The sequence below is a fragment of the Neltuma alba genome, unplaced genomic scaffold (genome assembly GCF_004799145.2).
Source record: "Neltuma alba isolate B1F8T4 unplaced genomic scaffold, ASM479914v2 tig00013430_pilon, whole genome shotgun sequence".
Lineage (NCBI taxonomy): Eukaryota > Viridiplantae > Streptophyta > Magnoliopsida > Fabales > Fabaceae > Neltuma > Neltuma alba.
The window spans coordinates 145,849-169,727 of record NW_021637680.1 but is presented as its reverse complement, the minus strand read 5'-3'; the positions used below and the strand labels follow the sequence as shown (position 1 = coordinate 169,727).

The 23,879-nt window shown below is 32.8% G+C and overlaps 2 protein-coding genes across 6 annotated transcripts; one reads left to right on the top strand and one right to left on the bottom strand.

The window, feature by feature from the left end:
* Nucleotides 1-7,287: 7,287 nt before the first annotated feature.
* On the top strand, nucleotides 7,288-22,954 carry LOC114737344 (2-oxoglutarate-Fe(II) type oxidoreductase hxnY-like). Of its 5 annotated transcripts, none has more exons than XM_028925261.1 (11): nucleotides 7,288-7,461; nucleotides 7,549-7,744; nucleotides 7,852-7,953; nucleotides 8,068-8,119; nucleotides 8,243-8,364; nucleotides 8,528-8,628; nucleotides 8,705-8,763; nucleotides 8,959-9,015; nucleotides 9,796-9,841; nucleotides 10,580-10,659; nucleotides 22,771-22,954. In XM_028925261.1, the coding sequence occupies exons 1-11, from the start codon at nucleotides 7,351-7,353 to the stop codon at nucleotides 22,859-22,861; spliced, it is 1,017 nt and encodes a 338-aa protein (XP_028781094.1). In that variant the 5' UTR covers nucleotides 7,288-7,350; the 3' UTR covers nucleotides 22,862-22,954. The 5 variants fall into 5 exon arrangements, with proteins under 5 accessions (XP_028781094.1, XP_028781096.1, XP_028781098.1 ...); XM_028925263.1 differs by lacking the exon at nucleotides 22,771-22,954 and adding an exon at nucleotides 11,000-11,538; XM_028925265.1 differs by lacking the exon at nucleotides 22,771-22,954 and adding an exon at nucleotides 10,799-10,915.
* LOC114737343 (probable RNA-dependent RNA polymerase 5) lies at nucleotides 11,796-22,731 on the bottom strand. Its single transcript, XM_028925260.1, has 20 exons — nucleotides 22,547-22,731; nucleotides 21,853-22,018; nucleotides 21,615-21,747; nucleotides 21,025-21,099; nucleotides 20,689-20,734; nucleotides 20,515-20,661; nucleotides 19,864-20,062; nucleotides 19,675-19,762; nucleotides 19,442-19,582; nucleotides 18,039-18,089; nucleotides 17,879-17,950; nucleotides 16,936-17,039; nucleotides 16,287-16,435; nucleotides 15,903-16,128; nucleotides 14,223-14,448; nucleotides 13,422-13,570; nucleotides 12,855-13,035; nucleotides 12,497-12,635; nucleotides 12,228-12,397; nucleotides 11,796-12,144 (listed from the first exon to the last, which is right to left on the bottom strand). The coding sequence occupies exons 1-20, from the start codon at nucleotides 22,626-22,628 to the stop codon at nucleotides 11,926-11,928; spliced, it is 2,763 nt and encodes a 920-aa protein (XP_028781093.1). The 5' UTR covers nucleotides 22,629-22,731; the 3' UTR covers nucleotides 11,796-11,925.
* Nucleotides 22,955-23,879: the final 925 nt, after the last annotated feature.

Here is a 23,879-nt window from a genome sequence, read left to right as displayed (position 1 = left end):
GAAGACAACGCTGAGTGGTGCCACTAGCCCGTACCGGATTAGAAGGATTTGCACTTGGTTACAGCTACAAGTAGAGCCGATAATATAGATTGAATATGTAGACCGATAGGTTGGGTTGGAAAAAGAAAATGAAACTGCTTGGATGCTGTTTTTTTTAGCCTACCTGCCAATCCGCTGGCTAGCCCAGTTTTTTTTAATTTTTTTTACAAGTTATATTTTTTTTTTGTTACATTTACCCGGGTAAAATTTTTTAAAAAATCATTATTTACCTTACAACACATTTATATTTAGGAATACCTTTTTCTCGTACGAATAACTTACATATAAAAGTAGATTGATATTATAATAAAAATCAAATATACTTCCTCTGGTCTTAGTTGCGTGAGCATCTTAGGGTTTTTTTCCCCGCTTAAATATAATACTACCTTCAGTTTTTAATATAAGACCTAGCTGACTAATTTGAAAAGATTTAAAATTAGTTAAATTAATTATTTATTATAAATATGTGTATATTAGCTAGAATTACCATTGAATGAAACATTTAATATGTACAATTATTACAATAACTACTCTAAAAAAATAAATATGAAAAACAAAGTGAATTAGAGTCTTATATTTAAAACTAAATTGAAAGTCAAATAGGCTCTTATAATAAAAAAACAGAGATAGTATATTAATAAATTTTATCTTTCAAATTGATACACTTTTGTTTTCATCAATAAAATAATTATCAAATGTAGTATTTTAGATATACTAATACGTATTTATTATACTCCTCCGGTCCTAATTATAAGACCCAATTGACTTATTTGAGGAGATTAAGGAATTAAGTTAAGTTGGTTATTTATAATAAATAAGTGTTGTCATTCCTAAAATATCCTTGCTAATTAAGTATATTGGCTAAAACTATCATTATTAGAAGGATTATCTTGGAAAAAAATGTATAAATATAAGAGACAAAATGGATTGGGGTCTTATAATTAGGACCAAATAAAAAGTCAAATGGGGTCTTATAATAAGGACCGGAGGAGTAAATAACTAATTTAACTAATTTTTTTTAACATTGATACATTATACTCAACAAGAACGCCATGTGAAACATTGAAAACTTTGATAGCAAAATGTTGAAGACGACTGACTACCAACAAATGTTGATCTTAATAAAAAGTATCTTGACTGCTTAAATGTGAGGTCTTGAATATGAGTTTGTATGAACGTAGAAGATGACTTTGGGAGACCTACCCTAATTGGCTACGATCACACTCAAATCTAATCAAATCAGGTGGGCATCAGCTTCCCAAAAGAAAAAAAAAGCAACAACCACCATTGAATAAAATAGTGAAACATCAAAGCTTGATTATAGAAACTAGAAGCTTAGTAATAATAGATATTTTTCGTTTAAATATTATCTAATATTTCAATTAAAAAGTAAGAGTAAAATACTAAAGTGTGATTATTTGGCAAAAAAAAATTAAGATGTGATTGGTTGATCGGTGTAAGTTCCGTTGCCTTCAATATAATAAAAATATTAAATAAAAAAAATGAGAGTTACAAGGTGCCAAAATATAATTTGAAACAAATTTTTAGATGCCATTATCCCATGCTGACCAGCAACTTTTCCTATTGGAGAAAGCAGAGCACCGTCTTTGAAATGCTTATATGGGGGTTACGTGGGTGTTCGCAAAGTTTTGACAACTATGAAATGTTATTATCAATTTTAATATATCAGATAACAACAAGTTTTTTAGAAAATTTAAAAAATAGTACTTTTACAATTTTAGTAATACCGTTAACAAACTCCGTAACTTTATTACCAATTTCGGTATAATATTTAACAACAGGTTTTTTTAAAAATTCAAAAAAAATAACATTTTTATAACTTTAGCCACTATTTTTTTAAAAAAATTCTTACAACTTCAGTATAATGGTTAACAACTTTTATAATACTATTAACAATTCAGTATAGCAGTTAATAACAGGTTTTCCATGAAATTCAAAAAGCAGTATTTTTACAACTTCAGTAACGCTGTTGACAAGTTCCATAATTTTATTAACAATTTCGATATAGTATTTAACAATATGTTTTCTTAAAAATTAAAAAAAAAAGCATTTTTACAACTTTAGCAGCTACTTTTTTAAAAAAAAATTTATAATTTCAATATAACGATTAACAACTTTTGTAACGCTATTAACAACTTCAGTATATTAATTAACAACAGGTTTTTTAAAAAATTCAAAAAGTAACATTTTTACAATTCCAGTGATGCTGTTAACAAGTTCTGTAACTCTATTAATAATTTTGGTATAGCATTTAACAACATGTTTTCTTAAAAATTAAAAAAAGGGTATTTTTACAACTTTAGCAACTACTTTATTTTGAAAATTTTTATAACTTCAGTATAACGATTAACAATTTTTGTAATGCTATTAACAATTTCAGTATAGCAGTTAACAACAGGTTTTTTGAAAAATTTAAAAAGTAACATTTTTCCAACTTCAATAATGCCGTTAACAAGTTTCGTAACTCTATTAACAACTTCGATATAGTATTTAACAACATGTTTTCTTAAAAATTCAATTAAAAATTTTTTACAACTTTAGTATAATGGTTAACAACTTTTGTAATACTATTAACAATTTCAATATAGTAGTTAACAAGTTTTCCAGAAAATTCAAAAAGTAACATTTTTACAACTTCAGTAATGCCGTTAACAAGTTCCGTAACTCTATTAACAATTTCGGTATAGCATTTAACAATAGATTTTCTTAAAAATTAAAGGTAACAAGGTTTTTCAAGGGACATTGACAATATCCATTTTGCTTTTCTTCTTCAACTTTTCCACCATACATAATCACAGATAAAGATGCCGTAAGGAAATATGGTTTTTCCTTTCAAATTTATAAAAATAATGTTTCTACTTTCTGGTCTATGTTCTTTATTTGATTTATATTTTACTAAAATAAACCATACAAAGTAACAAGGTTTTCCAAGGGACATTGACAATATCCATTTTTCTTTTCTTCTTCAACTTTTCCACCCTGTATAATCATTGATGAAGATGATGTCGAGACCGAAGACAAATGCTGAATGGTGCCACTGGCCCCTACCGGATTAGAAGGATTTGATGAAAGATGCAATAAGCTCCCACTCTATTACTGTCATTTGTATTTTATTTTCACATATCAAGGAATATAAAATAAAGTTTAATTTGTATTTTATTTTCCCATATCAAGGAATATAAAATAAAGTTCTTTCACAATTTTACTAATTAAAAAATGGGTATTAAAATATGGCCAAAAAAAAAAAGAGAAAGGATATTGAGAAAAAAATATATCATACATTTTTAAACTACTTTCTTTGTTAGTTGTTACATTCAACAGGGGTAAAATTGGAAAAAAAAATTCATTATTTACCTTGTAAGAGATTTATATTTAGGAATACATTTTTCTCCAACAAGTAACTTGCATCTAAAAACAGAGTGATATTATAATAAAAATCAAGTATATACTTCCTCCAGCTTTAGTTACATAAGCAACTTAGGGTTTTTCTTTTATCTCAAATATAATATATCAATAAATTTTGTCTTTCAAATTTATATACTTTTTGTTTTCATCAATAAAATAATTATCAAATACGGTAAGTTAGAGAGACCAATATGTATTTGTTATAAATAATTAATTTAACTAATTTTTTTATAAAAATGCCATGTGAAACATTGAAAACTTGATAGTAAAATGTTGAAGATTACTACCAACAAATGTTGATCTTAATAACAAAATATTTTAACTACTTAAATACGAGGTCTTGAATATGAGTTTGTATGAATAAAGAAAATGGCTTTGGGAGAGCTGCCTAATTGGCTCCGATTATGCTCAAATCTAATCAAATCAGGTAGGCATCAACTTCCCAAAAAAAACAAAAACGCAACAACCATTGAATACAATAGTGAAACATCAAAACTTGATTATAGAAACTTGAAGCTTAATAATAATAGATATTTTTCGTTTAAATATCAATTAATATTTCAATTAAAAAGGAAGAGTAAAATATTAAAATGTGATTCTTTGGAAAAAAAATATATTAAAATGTGATTGGTTGATCGGTGTAAGTTCCATTGCATTCAATATAATAAAAATATTAAATCAAAAAATAAGAGTTGCAAGGTGCCAAAATATAATTTGTTGATTCGCATGAGTCTCACTATTTGGTGGCGAAAAATAAAATAAAATAAAGGTCTAGCCTGGAGATAATTTCGTAAATTCGTGTTGTTAATATAATTTCTCTCAAGGACAATCGTCTTTACAGATAATTTTTCAATTTTTATTGATTTTTAACAAATTTTTAGATGTCATATCCGATCCTTATCAGCTATTTTCCTATTGGAAAAAGTGGAACACCATCTTTGAAAGGCCTTTTCTGTTGACCTATTGACTGGGGAAAACTTTTGGAAAATGTTGGGTTGACTGAAATAATTGAGGTGCGGTGGGAAGATTCTTGGAATTAAGTAGGTAGGTAATGGAAATTGTGGGAATGGTTCCAAGAAGCTTGTAAATTCAAGGATGTTCCGGTCAAAATAAATAAATAAATAAATTCAAGGATGTTACTATGTTAGTTTCGCTGCAAATATTGGGAAAATAAACTTTTTTTAATGAAAATTGGGAAAAGGAACTTTAAATATGATGGTAAAAAGAAACTTTTAACATAACCATTAGAAATTAGAATGGCCGGAGTTTAGTGAAAGAAAATCAACAGAAAAAACCAGAAAAAAATACTCTCATCCACAATATAAGTCACTTTAACTAATTTATTAATTAAAAAAATGATGGTAGACTCGTTAAATCTGTCTTAAATTAAAAAAAAATTCAACTTTATTTGTATTAAATGAGAACGCTCAATAAAATCATTAAACTAAAACTTTTAATTAAAAACATATCTAAAGATTTAATTATTGAAAGGACACAATGGTGTTGTATACTTCATTAGTTGACTCCGCTTAGTGGGTTAATGTTTGTTATTGTACATATATTAAATGAGATTATGAAAGTAAGAGAAAAACACAAAGAATTACATTTAAGCATTGATTATAGAGACAAATTGATAAATAAGTACTCCTCCGGTTCTTAATATAAGACCCATTTAATTAATTTGACTGAATTAAGGAAGTTAGGTAAGTTAGTTGATTATAAGAAAAGTGACACATTTTTCCTAAAACACCATAATCATCTTTCTTAATACCCTCTCTCCCTCTTCTACTTGATTATGATTGAGAGAGTATTCATAGGGGTAGTTTAGAGAAAATTAATAAATATGAGAAATGGATCTTATATTTAGGACCAAAATCAACTCAAGAATTGAGTCCTATATTAAGGACCGGAGGAGTATTAATTATTCTTCAAATGACTTATATTTTGGATCAAGTTATTCTTCTAAATATGACTTATATTGTGGAGCGGAGGGAGTAGAGTGAGAATAAAGTGTGCAATATGTATTTATTAATTGAATATTTGGGTTAACTTATATTAAGTGATTTTATATTTTATGAAATAAATATATTGAGAAGTTTCGTCACAAGTTACATACAAACAATTATAAGAACCCTAATAAATACAAAATATGAAAATACAATCTGAAATTAATTACATGAATTATAGTAGATGTAATAAATGGACAAAAATAAAATAAAAACCACCATTCGATCCAATCAAATTATATTTAATTATATTAATCAAAGCGTGCGAAAATGACTTGAATTGGAATAGAGGTTTTTTTTTTATATATTACAAAAAACAAAAAAGCATCCATCAATGTTGTAGCGTGTCCAAACTAAATGCAACAAATACCAGGCTACAGCAACTGATGAAATGAAAATTGTTTTATTTCATAAAATATTTTTAGGCACTCTCTCAAAAATGTCTGTAATAACTTGATGGCAAAAGTACATCTTTAATTTTCTAACCTTATATAAGATTTTAAATTTATCTCTTAACTTTATAAAGTATTTTTTTTAGTACTCTAACACTAATATTATTTGTCTCAAATTTTTTTTTTAAAAAAAGAAACAACTACAAACACCCAAAAGCAAAAAGAACCATAGCAATAATCACCATGAATTAGGACAAAGGAGAGCCATGTTTTAATGTATGAAACAACTTATAAAATTTCAGGAGTAATTAATTATTTTTCTAAAACGCCCTTAAAATTAATTGAAGAAAAAGCTTATAATGCAATCTTCCCATGAAGAAAATGCAGTGTAAGAGACACTTAACAATTTTCATACACATTAAAAACATAGACAAAATTGGTTACTCTCATTATATATGCGTGTCATTAGGGTCATCATGGAAGTGTGGCAAAAGAATAGTCTTACATTGCATAGTATCATGAGAGTCAAAAGCCAAACTAAGCACTTTTTATTAGAAACATTTTTTTGTGATATTATTAGAAACGTTTTTGCAAAAACGCAAAAGTTAATTTGCGCAGAAAACAATAAGAAGAAATAGGTATTGGTTAGAATAAATAATAAGAAGAGATAATTTGCGCAGAAAATAATAAGAAGAAAACAATAAAAAACTAATTAAGTTACTTATTTATAATGAACAAGTGTTGTCTTTCTTAAAATACCCTTATTAATAAAATGTGTTGGTTAAAACTAATATTATTACAATGACTATCTTAAAAAAATGGATAAATATGAGATATAAAGTAAATTATGATCTTATATTTAAAACTAAAATAAAAGTCAAATGAGCTCTTATGTTAAGGACAGAAAATAGTTTAGTACTAACTCCGATCCTAATTACAAAAGCTAGTTAACTAATTTGAAGAAATTAAGAAAATAAGTTAAGTTAGTTATTTGTAATAGATAGCTGTTGTATTTCCTAAAATATTCTTGCTAATCAAGTGTATTGGTTAGAACTACTATTATTAAAAAGACTATCTAGGAAAAAATATATAAATATGATAGATAAAATGAATTGAGATTTTATATTTAGAACCAAAATAAAATTCAACCGAAATCTTATATTAAATACCAGAAGTAATATATGAATATATTATAAAAATTTATTGTATAACTAAATTCCGTGCACATAATTTTTTGTGCCAAGCTTGTGACTTGTATGTCAGAACCAGAAGCTGATCCACCAGTCCACCTGCTTCATGGAGGTTCCTGGATGCAACTTGATAAATGGGAACCACTAAAATTATATATTATATATCAATATGAATATTAATGGGTCACGGCTTTTGCCTCGATGCCTATATAAGCATAGCCGTTCAATTCTTTTTCATCAAATTCCTAAAGTGATTGATAATCTAAGCCATCGGTTCTTTCGTTCATTAATTTCAAAATGGGGATCCAAAGCGTTGAAGCCTATGGTGGAGCCACCAAGTCTTCAATGCTCAATTGCATCGACCTCTCTGATCCTGACATCGACAAATCTGTTAATTTGCTCAAACAGGTTAGCCTTCTCTGTTTCGCTCCTTCTTGTTGCTTCTTGGAGAATTTCGGTGTGTTGGTGTTTAATTATATATGTGTGATCATTTAGGCATGCTTGGATTCTGGGTTTTTCTACGTTGTGAACCACGGCATAAGCCAGGATTTCATGGACGAGGCTTTTGCCCAGAGCAGGAAATTTTTCGGTCTTCCGCTGAAGGAGAAAATTAAACTTCTTAGGAATGAAAAACAGAGGGGATATACTCCTGTTCTCGATGAACTACTTGATCCTGAGAACCAAGTACATGGTAAATATATTCTTTTGTTGTTCCTTCCATGCATGTCTTTAGATATAGCACTATGTTGTCTTCTGGTCGTCTTCTTCCTCATTATTTTAGTTTTTTTTTGGGTTGAGTAGGTGATTACAAAGAAGGATATTACATTGGAGTTGAAGTATCCGAGGATGACCCAGAATCACAGAAACCATTTTATGGACCAAACCAATGGCCTGCGTCTGGTAACTATCTCAAATTTGTAGTTTCTGAGAATTTATCAGAAGAAAACATCATTTTTACTTTGCCCTCTGGTGATAACTCATTCATAATTCTTTGTCAACTTTGTTGTCTTTTAGATATTCTGCCTGGATGGAGAGAAACAATGGAAAAATATCATCGACAGGCATTGTAAGTGTTAAGGAACTTGTTAATAATAAGTAATACCTTCAAAGTAATACGGAGACCATGGATTCACACAAGTTTTTTCATTTGTTGTTTCTTTTACTGTACCTTTAACCATCGGGTATTCAGAGAAGTGGGAAGAGCAGTTGGAAGAATAATAGCCCTTGCCCTTGATTTGGGTGCTGATTTCTTTGATAAGCCAGACATGTTAGGAGAGCCGATAGCGACTTTACGCCTGCTACACTATGAAGGTATCAATATCAATATTTCAATATACTTATAAAGATGAAACGACCCTATTCATAAGCTATGAACAATGAAACTTATCTTGAGTAAATATTAGTAGTGCCTTATGCCTGATATAATTACAAGATGAAAATGATCCTGACACGAGTTGATCGTTCTTTGGTTAAGGACAAACCTCAAATCCCTCCCGAGGATTATATGGAGCTGGAGCTCATACTGACTATGGTCTAATTACTCTGTTGGCAACAGATGATGTACCAGGTCTTCAAGTAAGGATCTCTCTCTCTCTCTCTAAGTCAGATATTTCACCTTATTACAGAACATTTATATATTTTCTTTATGCAGATATGCAAAGATAGGGATGCTAAACCTCAGATATGGGAGGACGTGGCACCCTTGAAGGGGTGAGTTCTCATTGTAGTTGAATGTAATTTTCTGGCTGAAAGTGAGACTGAGTTGTTACCTGCATGCTATTATTGCATAGTGTTGCATGTTTAGCTGCATACGTTTTCCTCCTTATCTTTCAAAGACAAACTGATTGTTCCTTTTTTGTTTTCATTACTCGAATTGAAAGAATAATTGCTTCTTCTTGTTGCCAGAGCATTTATAGTGAATCTTGGAGACATGTTGGAGCGCTGGAGCAACTGTATTTTCAAGTAAGGAACTTTGTTACTGCAAGTTATATATCTGAACTCTACCCAAGCCGGATATACTTCCGAACTTGAAACTGAAGGGACTTTCAAGATTGCCCTGAAACTTTCATCGCTAAACATTTCTATGAAAGTTTGATATGTGTGATTATGGTGCAATTCATTTTTCAAGCTCTAATTTTTACAATGAATTTATTTATTTTGTTCTGCGGTGCTAGCTTGAGTTGGCCTGGGTTCCTTTTTTTTCAATCTGGTACAAAGGACACATGACAGTACTGAAGCATTCTGGACTATTAGCATGCATGGGATCTTATAATTGTCTCAGTGATAATATTTGGTGGTCATTGTTAAAAGCCGCTCTTAATGCCATGAAAATTTCTGCAGTTAGATTGTTGATCTAGCTCTGTATGAATCAACAGAGATCGCCTGTACATATAATCATTTTCATTTCTATAAGGACTCCCCTAGAAGTTTTGACTATACTAATGCCATGTCATGTGTCTTCCTTTAATTGCTGGAACGAAAAAAATATAAGTTTCATTGAGAGCAATTGTAGATGTCATTATGAGTGTCTTCCGTTCTGTACATATTGGAATGGAGATGTTAGACTAAATGTATTGATAGATAAAATTAAAGACCACAATGCTATATGTGATTTGGCTTTCTTCTATCTGATATATATCACTGCTGTTGCTAACTATTGCTATAGGCTCTTATCAGTAGCATCCTTTTACATCGAACTTTGTTCAGTGCAAAGTCAACATTTTGCTTTGTATTTCTGCTCAGGTCCACATTGCACAGAGTTCTAGGAAATGGTCAAGAAAGATACTCTGTAAGCTCAGTCTTTTTAATTTTAAGTTTCAGCTTAGTTTTTCCTGCCGTTCTGATGTTTAACTTTATTACGTACTAAGCCATACAATAGTTTTACATATCACTGCTATTGGCTGGTCAAACAATATATATGTGTATATATATACCACTGCTACTGCTGTATTCATCTACTTTTTTTTTTTTTGGTGATATTATTATTATTATTATTATTATTATTATTATTATTATACGAAATGGAATTTCATGTGAATTATGTTTGGCTGGTAGGAATCCAAAATATTCCATTCTCAATCCTCTATAGTGATTTTTCAATTCAAAGTAGTAAACCCGTTCCCCATGCAATGAACTGCTGTTCATTAAGGAATGATGTGTACATCACTTTCTTAACTGTACATATTTATTGTCAGATGTATCATGTGTAAATGCTTCAAACTTGTCTTACTTAAAAAATAAAAATTAAATAATTAAAGTAACAAATATATTTACTACAAATTATTATGGTAATTTTTTTTATCTGTTCAAAAAAATAATTAAGGCTAAAAATAATAAATATTTTCACATCTAGAGTATTATCTCCGTTATTTTTTGCTTCAATTCCTGATCAGCAATTAATGACCTTACTCTGGGAATTTCTGGTTTCCTTGGTTATGCTTCCTTTTCCTCTTATCTGATTTGTTACAGAGGCCTGTAAAGAAAAGTATGTAACTTTCTCATCTCACTTTTTGTTTTCTCTTGACAGATAGCTTACTTTTTGGAGCCTAATCATGACTGTCTAGTAGAATGCTTGCCAACTTGCAAATCAGAAAGTAACCCTCCCAAGTAAGTTAAAATTTCTACCGAGTTTACCAGCATATTCTATGCCAGTAAGTTTATATGATAGCTAGATTCAAGATTTCACAATGAGGGACTCGTTTTTGGACATGTAAATAATAAGGTAGGCAATTTATTTATATCGTAGAACATATGAACCAAGTACATAGAGAAGGAAACTCAAATATGCATGGGCAAATTGGCAACAGAAGACAGACAAAATCGAAATACCATAAAGGGTTTCTCCCAAGCAAAAGGAAAACAAAACTAACACAAAATGGAGAGCTAAAATGAACTCTATCAGTGGTCCCTTCCAGTCTCACAAAACTGCACATATATTTCTTGCCAGGTTCCCTCCCATTCTATGCCAGGATTACCTGTGCCAGCGCTACAAGGACACTCATGCTGATTTAAGCTCATACAAGAAACAGTAAGCTTTACGTACTAGCATGCTTGGCATTTATGGTAAACTAGAAAGAAGTATTACCTTGCAGTTCGAAAGTTCAAATGCTAGTGGTCACAAGCGGACGAATCAGTGAGCTTGTGTTGTCATTTGAAGCCTTGCAGGCTGGAGAATTGTCTCAAGGAAATTGGCTGTTCACTGATTTTCTCCCAACAACAAAGTTTCTTTGTATTAGGAGCATTAGCATTTTACACTAGGCATCAAATTTAGCCCATTAGCTTCAGCACAAGGGGTACATTAGGTTTTATCTTTTAAGGAAAGTTTGGTGCGAAATGCTTAGGGATCGGATAGTAACATCCATGATCTGTACCTAGATAAAAGAAAAATAATCTGATCATCTTTGATATTATCATTCATCATACGATATGAATTTTCACTCTACATTTAGCATAAAAATTTCTCGCTATAGTCAATTATTTTTCAGATACCATATCGTGTTACTCCCCCCTTCTCGATCTCCCAATTGTATCGTGTATTTTACACTTTCAATGGAGCATAGTTGCACATAATGTCCATATAAACAGAGAGCTGCCAAATGCCCTTGAGAACATTTGCCCTGTTGGCCTTCTAATGAAAAATAAGTTGTCAGTAATAACCTTTATGATTAAACAGCTGGTTTCTGGTTATTTAGTCTAGATCATACTTTAGTTAATGCTAAAACAAAAGGTTCTTCAGAAAGAGGGAGGACATAACAAGTTTATATACATTATAGTAACAAGTCATTAACTCGACAAGGTCCCACAAAAAAGATAGGGTGGAAGTGAGCTAGGATACAAAATGTTAGTTCAGATATGAATGCGAGGAGTCCTTTGCTACCCATAGATCTCTCGCCACACAGTTAGGAGGTCTTGTTTAGAGGCATAAAACTCTAGGAGAATCGAACCCGCAACCTTCCATGCAAAGCAACACTTATTTACTGAATTTTGACTCTTGGCATAGTCATAACTAACGTGATACACAGCCAAAGCCTCATTTTTAAGTTGCTTCCTACTCTTTGGACTATCGTCCGGCTCAGAAGCACCATATAGTTTCTGCATGCAACAACGCAGTCAGCAAAGGAAGAAAATATTGGATTTTCTGAGAAAATGTAGGGCAAAACCATTGAAACATGTACCTCTTTATATTTCTTGTAGATGTTATCAGCAGCCATGTCTTTGGCTGTCGGGTCAGAACAATAATTTAGCGCAGCAGCCATTTCGCTCCTATACTGGTCATAGTATAATCTCCACATATTCAGGTAGTTCTCAGGTACTTCGACATCAAAACAGGGGAGCTTTGTAATATCTGGCAGCATGCACAGAACAACAGGTGTAACAAATACACAGTAAATCACGTTACGAGGCAACACCAAAAACACGGGATTATTCTATTTGGAATTCTCACCCTTCTTAGATGTGTCTTCATATTGATATCTGTCCACCTCATCGTATAGTAAACCTAAGATAGAAGTAGAGGTGTATGAATTGTCCTTTTCCATATAATGTGGGTACATTTCCGGCTTCAAATACTTCGGAACTTCAACCTGTTGACAAGCATTGGACAGAGCATATGCAAATTAAAAGCCTTCCCTTGTTTCATAGCATCGTATGGACAATGGAATGAAAAAACGAATGAAATTCTGAAGTATCCTTTGTGCCATTAGGTAAAATATAATAAAATGATATACTACACCCGGTCCCTAATAAAAGCAGATGAAATTTTGAGGCAAAGAATATGGTAAGGAAAATAATACAGAACTAACCTTCTTTCCTCCTTTCTTTGGTGCGTCCAAAGCATAGTAATAAAGATCAGTCAATTTAATCATCTTTTCCTTCACACATTCTCTCTCTTGCTTCTCTTTTGGGCAGTCATCCCTCACCCTCAATGTCAGCAGCCGATCCATAAGGGCAGTCCAACTCTCAGCTGCAATACCCACAGCATAACTAAAAAAGACAGCCAATTAGTATCTTAAGCCAATTAACTTCGGCAACCCAAAAAAAGGGCAGAATATCACATTATTCCAACACTAGATAATGAAATCTCTGATTCTCATCAAAATTCGAATATCAAGTTCTTAAGACTAGCAATAATGAAATAATTGTAAGCAAAACAGATTCCATACGTAAAAAATAGTGCCTCCATAGTTTGAGAACCAGCAGTGACATGGAAGATTCAAAGGACATTGAAGGATGGAATAATGTCAAAAAATGGCAGTTGTCATTGCTTAAGTGATGAAGACACAAAACACTAGCCAGGGCTGCTCGTAAGCTCCATTTCATTCAATTTTGGATACGAAGATTTTAGTAGAAATATTTAGACACCATCATACCTGGGTTGAAACCGACATCCCAAGAACAGTTTGAAAAGTTCATGCTGCAGTTCATCATCTGAAAGTGCACTTGGCCTTTTAGAATCAACGACATCATTGCAAGGAGGATTTTCAATCCATGGGTCACTCTTTTTGAAATACTCCAACAACTGAAACATTCAAAATATAAATATCGTCAATATAAAGAAAGTTGTTTTTAAGTACTACCAGCCTCCTCAGCAAAATGATGATGATGATGATGATACATAAATTACTACCCATTAAAGCCGAGAAAGAAGAGCATAAATTCCGATTTCTGAACCCCAGATTTGTGAACATTTGAGAAAAGACCTACGATACAAGTTAATCAAGTTGTACAGAAATCTAACATTCTGGTAAACTTCTATACATTTATAAGCTTTGAGGAATTCCAATTTAAGACATTATAATCAATATCACAAAAGAGAAGAAGCTACAGGAACCACCAAAAATAGAATAATAGGAACTCTGGAAGTGAAAGATATCTATACAGGAACCAGCGCTAGGATGAAACCAAATGCATGGATGATGAGAAAGCATCTTTGGAATATGCAGAAATTTAAAAGCAATGGCAAATAAGGAAAACGTCTCTCACTGATGCAAACTTAGGCTTAGCCATTGTATTTTTCTCAGCTGTGATAGCAGAAAACACAAACAAATTACTGGTTAAACAAATAACCTCGGTGGGAGATTGGACGGTCTAACCAGTTAACCTCAGCCTAGCTGCCTAACACACCAGAAAACTGAATACTGATTAGACATCTAATAAACAAAAGAGCAGACCTGAGGATTTTTTGATACCCAGTACATGTCACCATCAAAATCACCTCCACCTATCTCATCTGCCAAAGAGCGAGGACCAACACAAGGAAAGAATATTGCATATTTGCTATGGCCAACAAAAGATTCTAGCTCCTTCACATATGTTGCTTGGAGTATGTGAATATCTCCAAAATGTAATCCTGGATTCCGATATACCAATACATCTCCAGAAATTTGACCATTTTCACTATAAACGCAAAGGAAAAAGCACATTATTCAAGCAACAAAAATAGTTAACATTTTTGGGCTTCGGCCCCTTCCTTTACCAAAAAAAAAAAAAAAAAATAGTTAACATTTCCTCAATAAATTAATTTCTAAATAAGCCCGGAGTTTGAATTGTATCATCAAAATTGCTAAGTCTATTAAAGTCATTTCCAAGGAACAAAAAACCGGACTAAACACTAAACCGATTGAGGTAGTGATTCAAGGGTCAATTAGTCAGAACGGGATCAACGGGTCATATTAAAATAATATAATTTTATTGAAAATAGCAAAATATAACAACATTAATAATCACTAATAACAAAATATAAGGAAATATAACAATAGTTTGATTGTAACAATAACAAAGTATAACAACATTGAGAATATTGATCTTTATGGTTTATCATTAACTAAAATTAATAATCATTGATACCAAAATCATCATTAAAATTCACTTAAATCTATAGGGCCTGAGATATTAGGCGTTGAATGAGAAAAAATAGAACCAGTTCATTACCGGTTTTTAACCAGTTTTCACCGATTCATGCCGGTTTGACCATTTTAACATCCAAACCAAATCGGACCACTGGCCAGTTCACCGGTTTTCTACTTGAACCGGCCAGTTCAGTTCAGTTTTTTGTTCTCTGTCGCTTCTTGATATGATTTACATTCATATCTATTCTTTCTCAAACAAAGACCAACATTTGGCACTAGAGTCATAATAATATAGATAAAACTATCGTACCAGAAATGAGCAAATATGCAATAGGCAAAGAATATGTGAACATGATTGGATGTGCAGGGAAAATCTATAGCACGAAGCTCCATACTAAACATGACATGAGCATGAAAGAACCATCCAGTGTCACATAATACCAACCAATACAATAAAAATTCAACCGAAACCAATCCCCAAATGAGGGAACGTCTCCCATGGTGACTTTTTCTATCCATAAAACTAGAACTCATAACTTGATGAAGGGACGTTCAGTAGCGTGACACTTAACCCTCACCATTGATCCAAGCAAACAAATTTTAATAGAACAATGATACTGTCTAAAGGAAGGTTCAGAATCAGAACAAATGCTGGAGACTAAATAAAGGAACATCTATGATCAGATATATGAGCTACAAATGTATCCCATTCGCATGGTAGGGCATAAAATAAAGGGGGATAGCAATAAGTTGCCACTTTTTAGCCAAGATGAAGTATGACAGACTATTCCTCTTGACCATTGCAGTTAGATGGTAGCCGGAAAAAAAAATCACCAGAGTGTGAGGAACTAGAAAGAATGCGTCGGCTGCATTGTAAATTCAAAAAAATATATATACACATATATATATCATACGCCTCCAACCATGGGGGTTTTGCGCATAAAATGGAGCCATGTCTTCTACTGATAGAGAGATAAAGCAAGAAACAAAAGAGATGCTTACAGAATAATACAAACTTGATTCTTCTTAAGGCGACCAGTGGGATCAGCAGTCCCCATTAAGTAGTAACAATTGGGTATATAAAGTTTCCCCCTCCTAAGACTATTCATTTCCTCCTTTGCCAGTACAGATAGACGATATTGCAAAAATGGCTCATCAAGAGGGATACCATGTTGAATCATTTTTGCTGAATTGAACTCATTATCTATCTCACCATGGTTTAAAGACACTGCACAAAGAACCACATAATTGAATAAATTTTCTAAAGCAGATTTCAAAAAATCATACAAATGACAGGCCAATATTCAAATGTCAGAATTTAATTATTCTAGGAGAAATTAGATGACAAAATGAAGTATCAGCTGTAGGAATCTCTACGAGGATTACCTCTGAATGCAGCACGCTTGTCAGTGAAGACACAATATGCATTTTCCATAGCACTCTTAAGTAAATCCAGAAAAAACTCATTTGGCACTCCTCCATAGCTCAGAAGAGCAATCAGTGTTCGGGATAAATAACACCTCTGTGGTTTGTTGCTGAAAGATGAAGGCTTAAGATTAGATAACTGTTGCTTTAAAAGTAGAGAATTTTCTTTTCTAAAAACCCTAGAGTATTAGCCTAACACAATAGTTTAAGCACAACTCCTAGTAGTTTAAAACTTATGATTAGTTAGTCATAAGCTATTAAAATGTCTTTTTGCCTCCTTTTCTATCACAGAACTATAAACCTTAACATATAGAAGAATGGAGAACAAGAAGGTTAAACAATCCTGCAATAGCTAAAAACATGCAAGCATACGAGTGCCTTTTGAGCCCACTCAGGATGAAAAGTGGTGGAACTCCTGAGCCCATTCCAGATTTTGACATTAGTCATAATTTATTGGTTCTTTCTGAGCCCACTCACTGAAAAATTAAATTATCATATAACAAAAAGTATGATCAATATCCCAACCCCCCATAGCTGCTTCAGGCAACAAAGTTTCAGAAATAGCAAACAATAGCCAACTTGATAGGAAAAAGATATGTAAAGGAGATACCTTGTAGCTACCACCTCCATTGAATTAATGCTTTGAATCGAAAGATTTGGATCTGTATGCGCCTTAATCATTGATTGTCGAACTTGTATCGTCCGAGGAGGAAGCTGCATGATTTAAGAAGGAAAGAACTTTACTGCCAGCAGAACAACTGATACAGATCTAAATTCAAATAAATCTGGTATGCATTTAATTGTAACAGCTCAGTTCACCCAAAAAAAAAAAAGAGTAACAGCTCAAACAACTTCAATATGGTAAAGATGTTGAACCTAGACATCTAGGAAAATGAAAATGGATAACCTAAATTCTTCCACCTTTTCTATATATCAAAACATTCTCCTAATGGCTGCTAGATAATACTCATATCTTTACTCTCTACCTCACCTATTTCACTGCAACCCAACAGAATACCTGGCTCCATAAACCAACCAATAACAACCAATAATATGAGAAATTAATATCTTACAAGATAGACCAATTCAACAGCAAGACATGGAAGTTTACTCACAAAGGTAGTAAACTCCATACTAAAAAACCACAACAGTACTCCAATCTCACTTCAAATTTGTTTGTGCAAGTGAGACGGGGGGGGACTCCAACTAAACACATTTGTTCAAGCATTAACCCAAAATATCAGTCATTATATCTGCAAGAATGCATTTACAAATAAACTGACATCATCAAACTCTTTCGAAAAATCCTCCACCTAATAAAACATGGAGTGGATGACAGCTAAATCGTCCAAAATTTATTATTTGAATAAAAGAAAATTACAAGTAGGAACAATCTTATGAGCCATGAATTCATCAAAACAAGAATTAAAACTCGAAGTTTATTTGCATGCTCCAAAATGCAGATTGCCATATACTACAATTAAGACGATCATACTTCCACACAAAAATTAAGAAGAAGAAGAAGAAGAAGAAATGACTCAATGAGTTAGTACCTTTTTGTTGATTAAAAGCGTTCCCTTCATGGCACATCCCATGTGAAAGAGACGGCATTGGATCAGCAAAGGCTTAGTCAAGGAAAGAAAAACTATCAGAATAAAATCCATGTGACGCACATCTGCAGTCTCAAAATTTACAGAAAAGTAAGGAACGCACTGGCTCACATGTGCTGGACTCCATCTTTGTAGAAGCAATAGTTGTCTTATCCTATCCAACCGAATTAGAAATTCACTATCATTTAAGTCTTGGTGAGGAAAAGATTTCTATGAAAGACAAAATTTAAAGAACTAAAGAGAGAGCAGACAACGAAAAAGTAGCAGTAAGTGTTTATTGCAGCACCGAGGCTCCATGCAAGGAGAGAGAAAACAATAGAAGATCTGGACTTCCAACACTTGAAAAAATTAAGTATCGAAGTAGAAAATAGTTTTGTGAAACAGCACTTCCAATGGAGATTTTAAATAGGGATGCTATCTAAAATAATGACGCATTCAACCATATAACAGTGGCTTATTCCATTGAAAATGAAAATAATAATGAATGCCCGAAGATGACCAACATAATATACATTCACCAAACAAGAAATAAAGTTGGGGGGAAAGAACCAAACAAGAAGTAAAGGGGAAAATAGGACAAAAAGACATGCATCTAACAAGACACCGTAATATTATCACATAATCCATTAGTCTTGCACACAATACATATTAATTTCTGATAAAGCCTGCAGTTCAAATCATCTCAGATAACATCGTCTGCCCAAACTTAAGATCGTTGTGGGTGTGTGTGTTTATTTAAAAAAAAAAAAGGCTGGAAGAGAATACTACTCTCTTTCAGACCATAACATTGTAGGATGTTGAGACATGAATGACTCGTCATATCAGCATAGTCATACAAGCTTTACAATCATTTTCCATCAGCCTCGTGTCTGACCAAAATTTTAAGAAAATGGCATAAATAAAATAGGAGTTAAGGTGCATCCAACTCCCCAAAATATTTTCTCGGGTGTCCAAGTACGTCTAACATCATGAAGTTTTTTTTTTTTTTTAAAGGTACGTCTAATACTCTAAAATATTTTTTAGTGCATCTAACACCAAAGCAAAAAAAATACTTTAAGGTGTTGGGCATGCCTAAAAATTACTTTAAGGTGCTAGATGCATCACAAGATACTTTAGAGTGCTGTATACATCCAACAAAATACTTCAAGGTGTTAGATGCACCTTAACCCATAAAATAGCATATATACTACATAGTTATATTTAAGTTTTATCCTTCGAGAAGTATATTTACTATTATTTAATACACATATCAACAGAATGATGATTAGAAAAAGAAGAGAACCTCGATGAATAAGCTATAGCGAGTTTATGCCATGTAGTGACGTGGTATATTCCTACAAGTTAGTTGCTCTACATCACAAAACGACAAGAAGGCACATCGGTAAAAGCGATAAAAATAGGAGCATATTGTTATAAACCCTTGATGGATATTTGATACAAAATAGTGAAATAGAATAATGTGAGCAAATAAAGTATGCAAATTTAGGTATTAAAACAAAGAGATACCATGAAATTTTTAGCCTTCGTATGAATTCCTTTAAACACGTGTCTAGGGCAAAGCATAGCTAAATCCTCAGAAATAAACCCGGTTCCATCAGTATGTATCTGTGCTTTCCCATTGTGAGAAACTTCTTCACCATTTTCATCCTAAAAAGAAATGAAAACAAAAGAGAAATAATTTTCTCGTATACAAAAGGGGCAAAAAGTCCTTATAGAGATGACAAAATAATTGATCATACCTGACAACATACATCTCCAATTTCTTGAACATCAACAGATCCCATGTCAATATCAAGTGTCAAGGTTTTGGACAAAATTAGAGAAAACCTAAGTACTTGACGTCAGTAACTTCGATCAACTGTTCCTTGTGCAGGATGGGAAAGAACATGAGATATAATTTTAAAAACAGTATGAACAGAGTACCATACCTGGCCATAAACTTGTCCAACGTAGGCAATGTATGAGCATGCATAAATAAAGATCGAGCTTCAAACATTGACTTCCCCCGCAATATGTAAGATTCCCTCTCATCAACTGATGCACAAGATTTTGTCCTAACAAAATAACATCTCACACCTGAAGACGTTTGGTCCTTCTTTTTATCTTCCTTTCTTCCATCTTTGAAAACTGATCAGTTGATAAGAAGTTTATGCTCATCAGTGCTGGTATATTGGTTTCCCATAGGTTTGTCTAAAAACTCTAAAGGCAGCATCAGATGCATATTAATTGTCAAAGATTCAAGAACGCCTTGTGCATAACAGCAACAAAGAATGAGATGTAAGCAACGCATAAAAAGATTTAAAAACCAAGGGGAAAAAAATCAGACATCCAAATACACAGATACCCCGAATTTCCATTATTGAGGCAGCATTCCACCATAGGGGCACAAAGCAATTACATTCACTTTAGTAATCCAGGGGAACAAATAGTTCAATGAGTGCAGGAATAGAGACATATCAACAATTTGACGAAAACAAAAACAAGCAATCAGGCATATAGATACTGTCAAGAAGGATCAACAAGTGCAAGCATAAAATTTCAAGGACATAGCATTCTATAAGAAAAGGTTCACAGATTACCAAAAAAGCGGTAAAGGCGAAGACCAACATGGATTCCCTCTCTCCCAAATTTACTGTATAGAGCATATGCTTCCTCAAAACCAGTCCGATTCGGCTTGTATCCATGCCTTTCCTCAGCAAATTTTACAAGTAGAACATTGTCATCACCTAGTGATTTTTGTAAGTGTGTCTCACCTAGTGATTTTTGTAAGTGTGTTCGTACTTCTTGGAAGAAGGGGCCCTGAATTACCAGACAAAGGGATTGGAAATTAATATATTAATTAATAATTAATAGCTAATACTATATTTTATAAATAGCCCATATGCCATTGAATTATCACCAAATGTAAACTGGTCGGGGATGTAGTTGTTATTTTATTAGTGGACAATGTATCACAAAGAACTTCCATAGTACACATGGAAGCATGTATAGAAATTAAGGATCTGCATCTACAACAGCATGTATAAGTGCGTATATGTTCTCTAGAGCTTGTTAAAAGTTAATGAAAATATAATAAAGTAGAGGCAAACCTTGAACCTTAAACTCCCATCTGGAGAAATATGACACTCATAGACAAAAGGCTTCCCTGAATCCCAATCATGATACTGCAGAAACCAAAGTTATCAATAGCAAACAATCAAATATTTTTAAGAATAATACAGCAGATGTTGGATGAAGAAGTGCCAAATCGCTAGAGTTGATAGCTTAACAGGATAGTTAAGAACTGCAATAAACTCATTTACATGACAAATCCAACAAATTTAGCCTTATTTTAAGGCGCAGTTGAATGGTAAAATAAAATAAAAAATAATAACAGCATAGTACAACAAATTAAAACCTCCAGATTTTTAATGCACCAGAAAAATTTTATGGATGTCATAACTGTTGAATATTCAATTCAAATTCCCAGGAAAAAAAAATGTCAATGGAAGATGTCATTTTTAATCGCTCAGCGCATAATTGGAATAGTTTTGGCAGACCCAACCATTCCCTTTTTCAAGGACAAGTTCCAACTTGAGATCAAAAGGAAGCAAAGTAATAAATCAACGCACTAATTTCAGACATATAAAAATCAAACGGAGTCTTCAGCCAAAAAAACAAAAACAAACGGGATGTTCACCAGTCGTCGATCTTGGTGATCGGAGACAAATTTTTTTCCGACGGCTTCCCATATTTGTTCCTCAAACTTCCCCATCGGCAACGGTTTAAGACTCCTAATCTTGTCCGCCGTTATAGCCCGTTCAAGACTCTCTCTACAAAAACAAATGCAAAAAGCAAAATTTAAATCTTAAAGCATCATGACTCAGAAGTAACTCTGGAAAGAGAAACAAGTAAAATAAAAAACATTCCGCACTCACCCTCCAATGTAGCTCAAAAGTAGAAATGCCTTTCTGAATTCCAATTCTCCCAGGGCCACCAATTCTGGACTCGTTGGTAATTCTGCTTCTCCCTGTGCTCTTGAAGGCGAGGCAGTTCCGGGATCCTCTTCCATGGGAGAGGGAGTTGCAGCTCCGCTAACTGTAACTTCAAAATTTTCAAGAACAAAGGAAAGAGATGGCCAAGCTAGTCAATAGTCCAACATGCACTGACAAGCCATACCCACTCCTTAACCCGAGCAACTGACACAGTAAAGAGAATCTCAACATATTAAAACCAAACCCACTTCTATCGCATCATTTGCTCTTTGGGAAAATTGTATACATTGCCTTTCTAAGGATTAAAATTATTTATAATAAATAGATATTAATTTTTTTAACATATTTGTTAAAACTACTGTTACTAAAAAAAGAATAAATTAGAAAAAATATATAAATATAATAAACAAAATAAATTAAAATTTTACAAAAATAAAAATTAAGAAAGGAATCCGGAGTCGGAATCGTCACTGTTCAGCCACATTAACAAAGGAAACGGCCGGCCTTGTTATCTGAGAGACGTTTCCATTTCCCCGCCTTCCACGAGTACGGCGATTTGAACGAGAGCAATTTTGGTTCGAGCCAACTAAATGAAAGAGAACAGGAAACAGTAAGTAAATAGATGTACTCCTTCTACCTTGGGTGTCCATGATTCGCGTAGCAGAGCCTCTGGTCGCATCCGGTGAGCGACTAGGGGCTTTCTTCGGAGAATTAATCATGTGCACAATGAACCCAGAGAGACTTTTCCGAACTCTGGAGTGTGAGATTAGTGTCAAAATATCAAGAGCCGATTCTTCTCCGATGTTCACGAGCTGGCGCCTTACATGGGAGTCAGGAAGGGGCTGATTCTGATCTTTGCAGATACTTTCCAAGAGACGCTCTACTGAGTCAGGAAGAGGGACATTCTCAGCGGGATTTGTCATCGAAAGCAGCCCAAAGCTTGAATAGTTGAATGGTTGAATGGAAGAGAGACAAGACGACGAAGGATGGTTGAAGCTCCACAGTGCTGACAGAAGATGAAATGATTACCACTACACGAGAAACCAAAGAGGCAATCACGTTTCCCGCTCGCCAGTGAGGCCAGTGAGAGTGTGTCTGTGTATATGTATATATTTTATATAAATATGTGTGTGTGTGTGTGTGATCATGCACAATACAAACCAAAGTGACTTTTTTTGAATAAAGTGCCGTTGGGAAAACAAAATTTGTGAGGAGTCTAATCACCATCAGTACCGTTTTGTTGCCTTTGTGAGCAAGGAGACGCCGGTGGCACCGGCTGAGCATTACTAATACTTAATATAAGATTTTGTTTGATTTTTATTTTAGTTTTAAATATAAGACCTCAATCTATTTTGTCTTTTATATTTATCTATTTTTTTCAAGATAATCCTTTAATAATGATAGTTCTAGATAACAAACTTAATTAGTAAGGATATTTTAAAAAACAACACCTATTCATTACAAATAACTAATTTAATTAAATTCGTTAATCTCTCCAAATTAATCAATTGGGTCTTATATTAAGACCGGAGGTAGTAGCAACTAGCAAGCACACCTACGTTTAGCTTTTGAAAAATTTATCTAGCCGTACGTGCTTATAATTTTATGTCATTTAGAATTAGCTTAGATTTTTTCACCAAAAACAAAAAAGAATTAGCTTAGATTTTTATAATGTTTTTCTTTTTACTGGGTATTTTTAATTTCCTTAGTTATAAACGTTAGTGCTTATTTTCACATACAATCTGTTAATTATGACTTCCGTAAATGAGGTTTTTCTTTTTAAAAAATGAAATAATAAAATTAAATTTATATATCGTCATCGCAATAAGAAGTTAATATGCTCATAATTGTCTCCTTGCATCTTTGTATAATTTGCAGTATGGTTGATTTTGATTTTATTTAAAAGAGTGTTTGGATAGAAACAAAATTATAATTTTAAAAATATTTTTACAATATACGAAGTAAATATA

Bases quoted from the DNA above. Each gene is read 5' to 3' on its own strand.
- LOC114737344 (XM_028925261.1), top strand. From the start codon at position 7,351: ATGGGGATCCAAAGCGTTGAAGCCTATGGTGGAGCCACCAAGTCTTCA. The intron at 8,629-8,704 runs GTAAGGATCTCT...TTCTTTATGCAG, and splicing joins ATGATGTACCAGGTCTTCAA to ATATGCAAAGATAGGGATGC. The intron at 10,660-22,770 runs GTAAGTTAAAAT...TGATCTTTGCAG, and splicing joins TCAGAAAGTAACCCTCCCAA to ATACTTTCCAAGAGACGCTC.
- LOC114737343 (XM_028925260.1), bottom strand. From the start codon at position 22,628: ATGATTAATTCTCCGAAGAAAGCCCCTAGTCGCTCACCGGATGCGACC. The intron at 17,040-17,878 runs GTACTAACTCAT...TAAATCATGCAG, and splicing joins CGCTTTTAATCAACAAAAAG to CTTCCTCCTCGGACGATACA. The intron at 12,398-12,496 runs GTGAGAATTCCA...GCATGCTGCCAG, and splicing joins TGAAGACACATCTAAGAAGG to ATATTACAAAGCTCCCCTGT.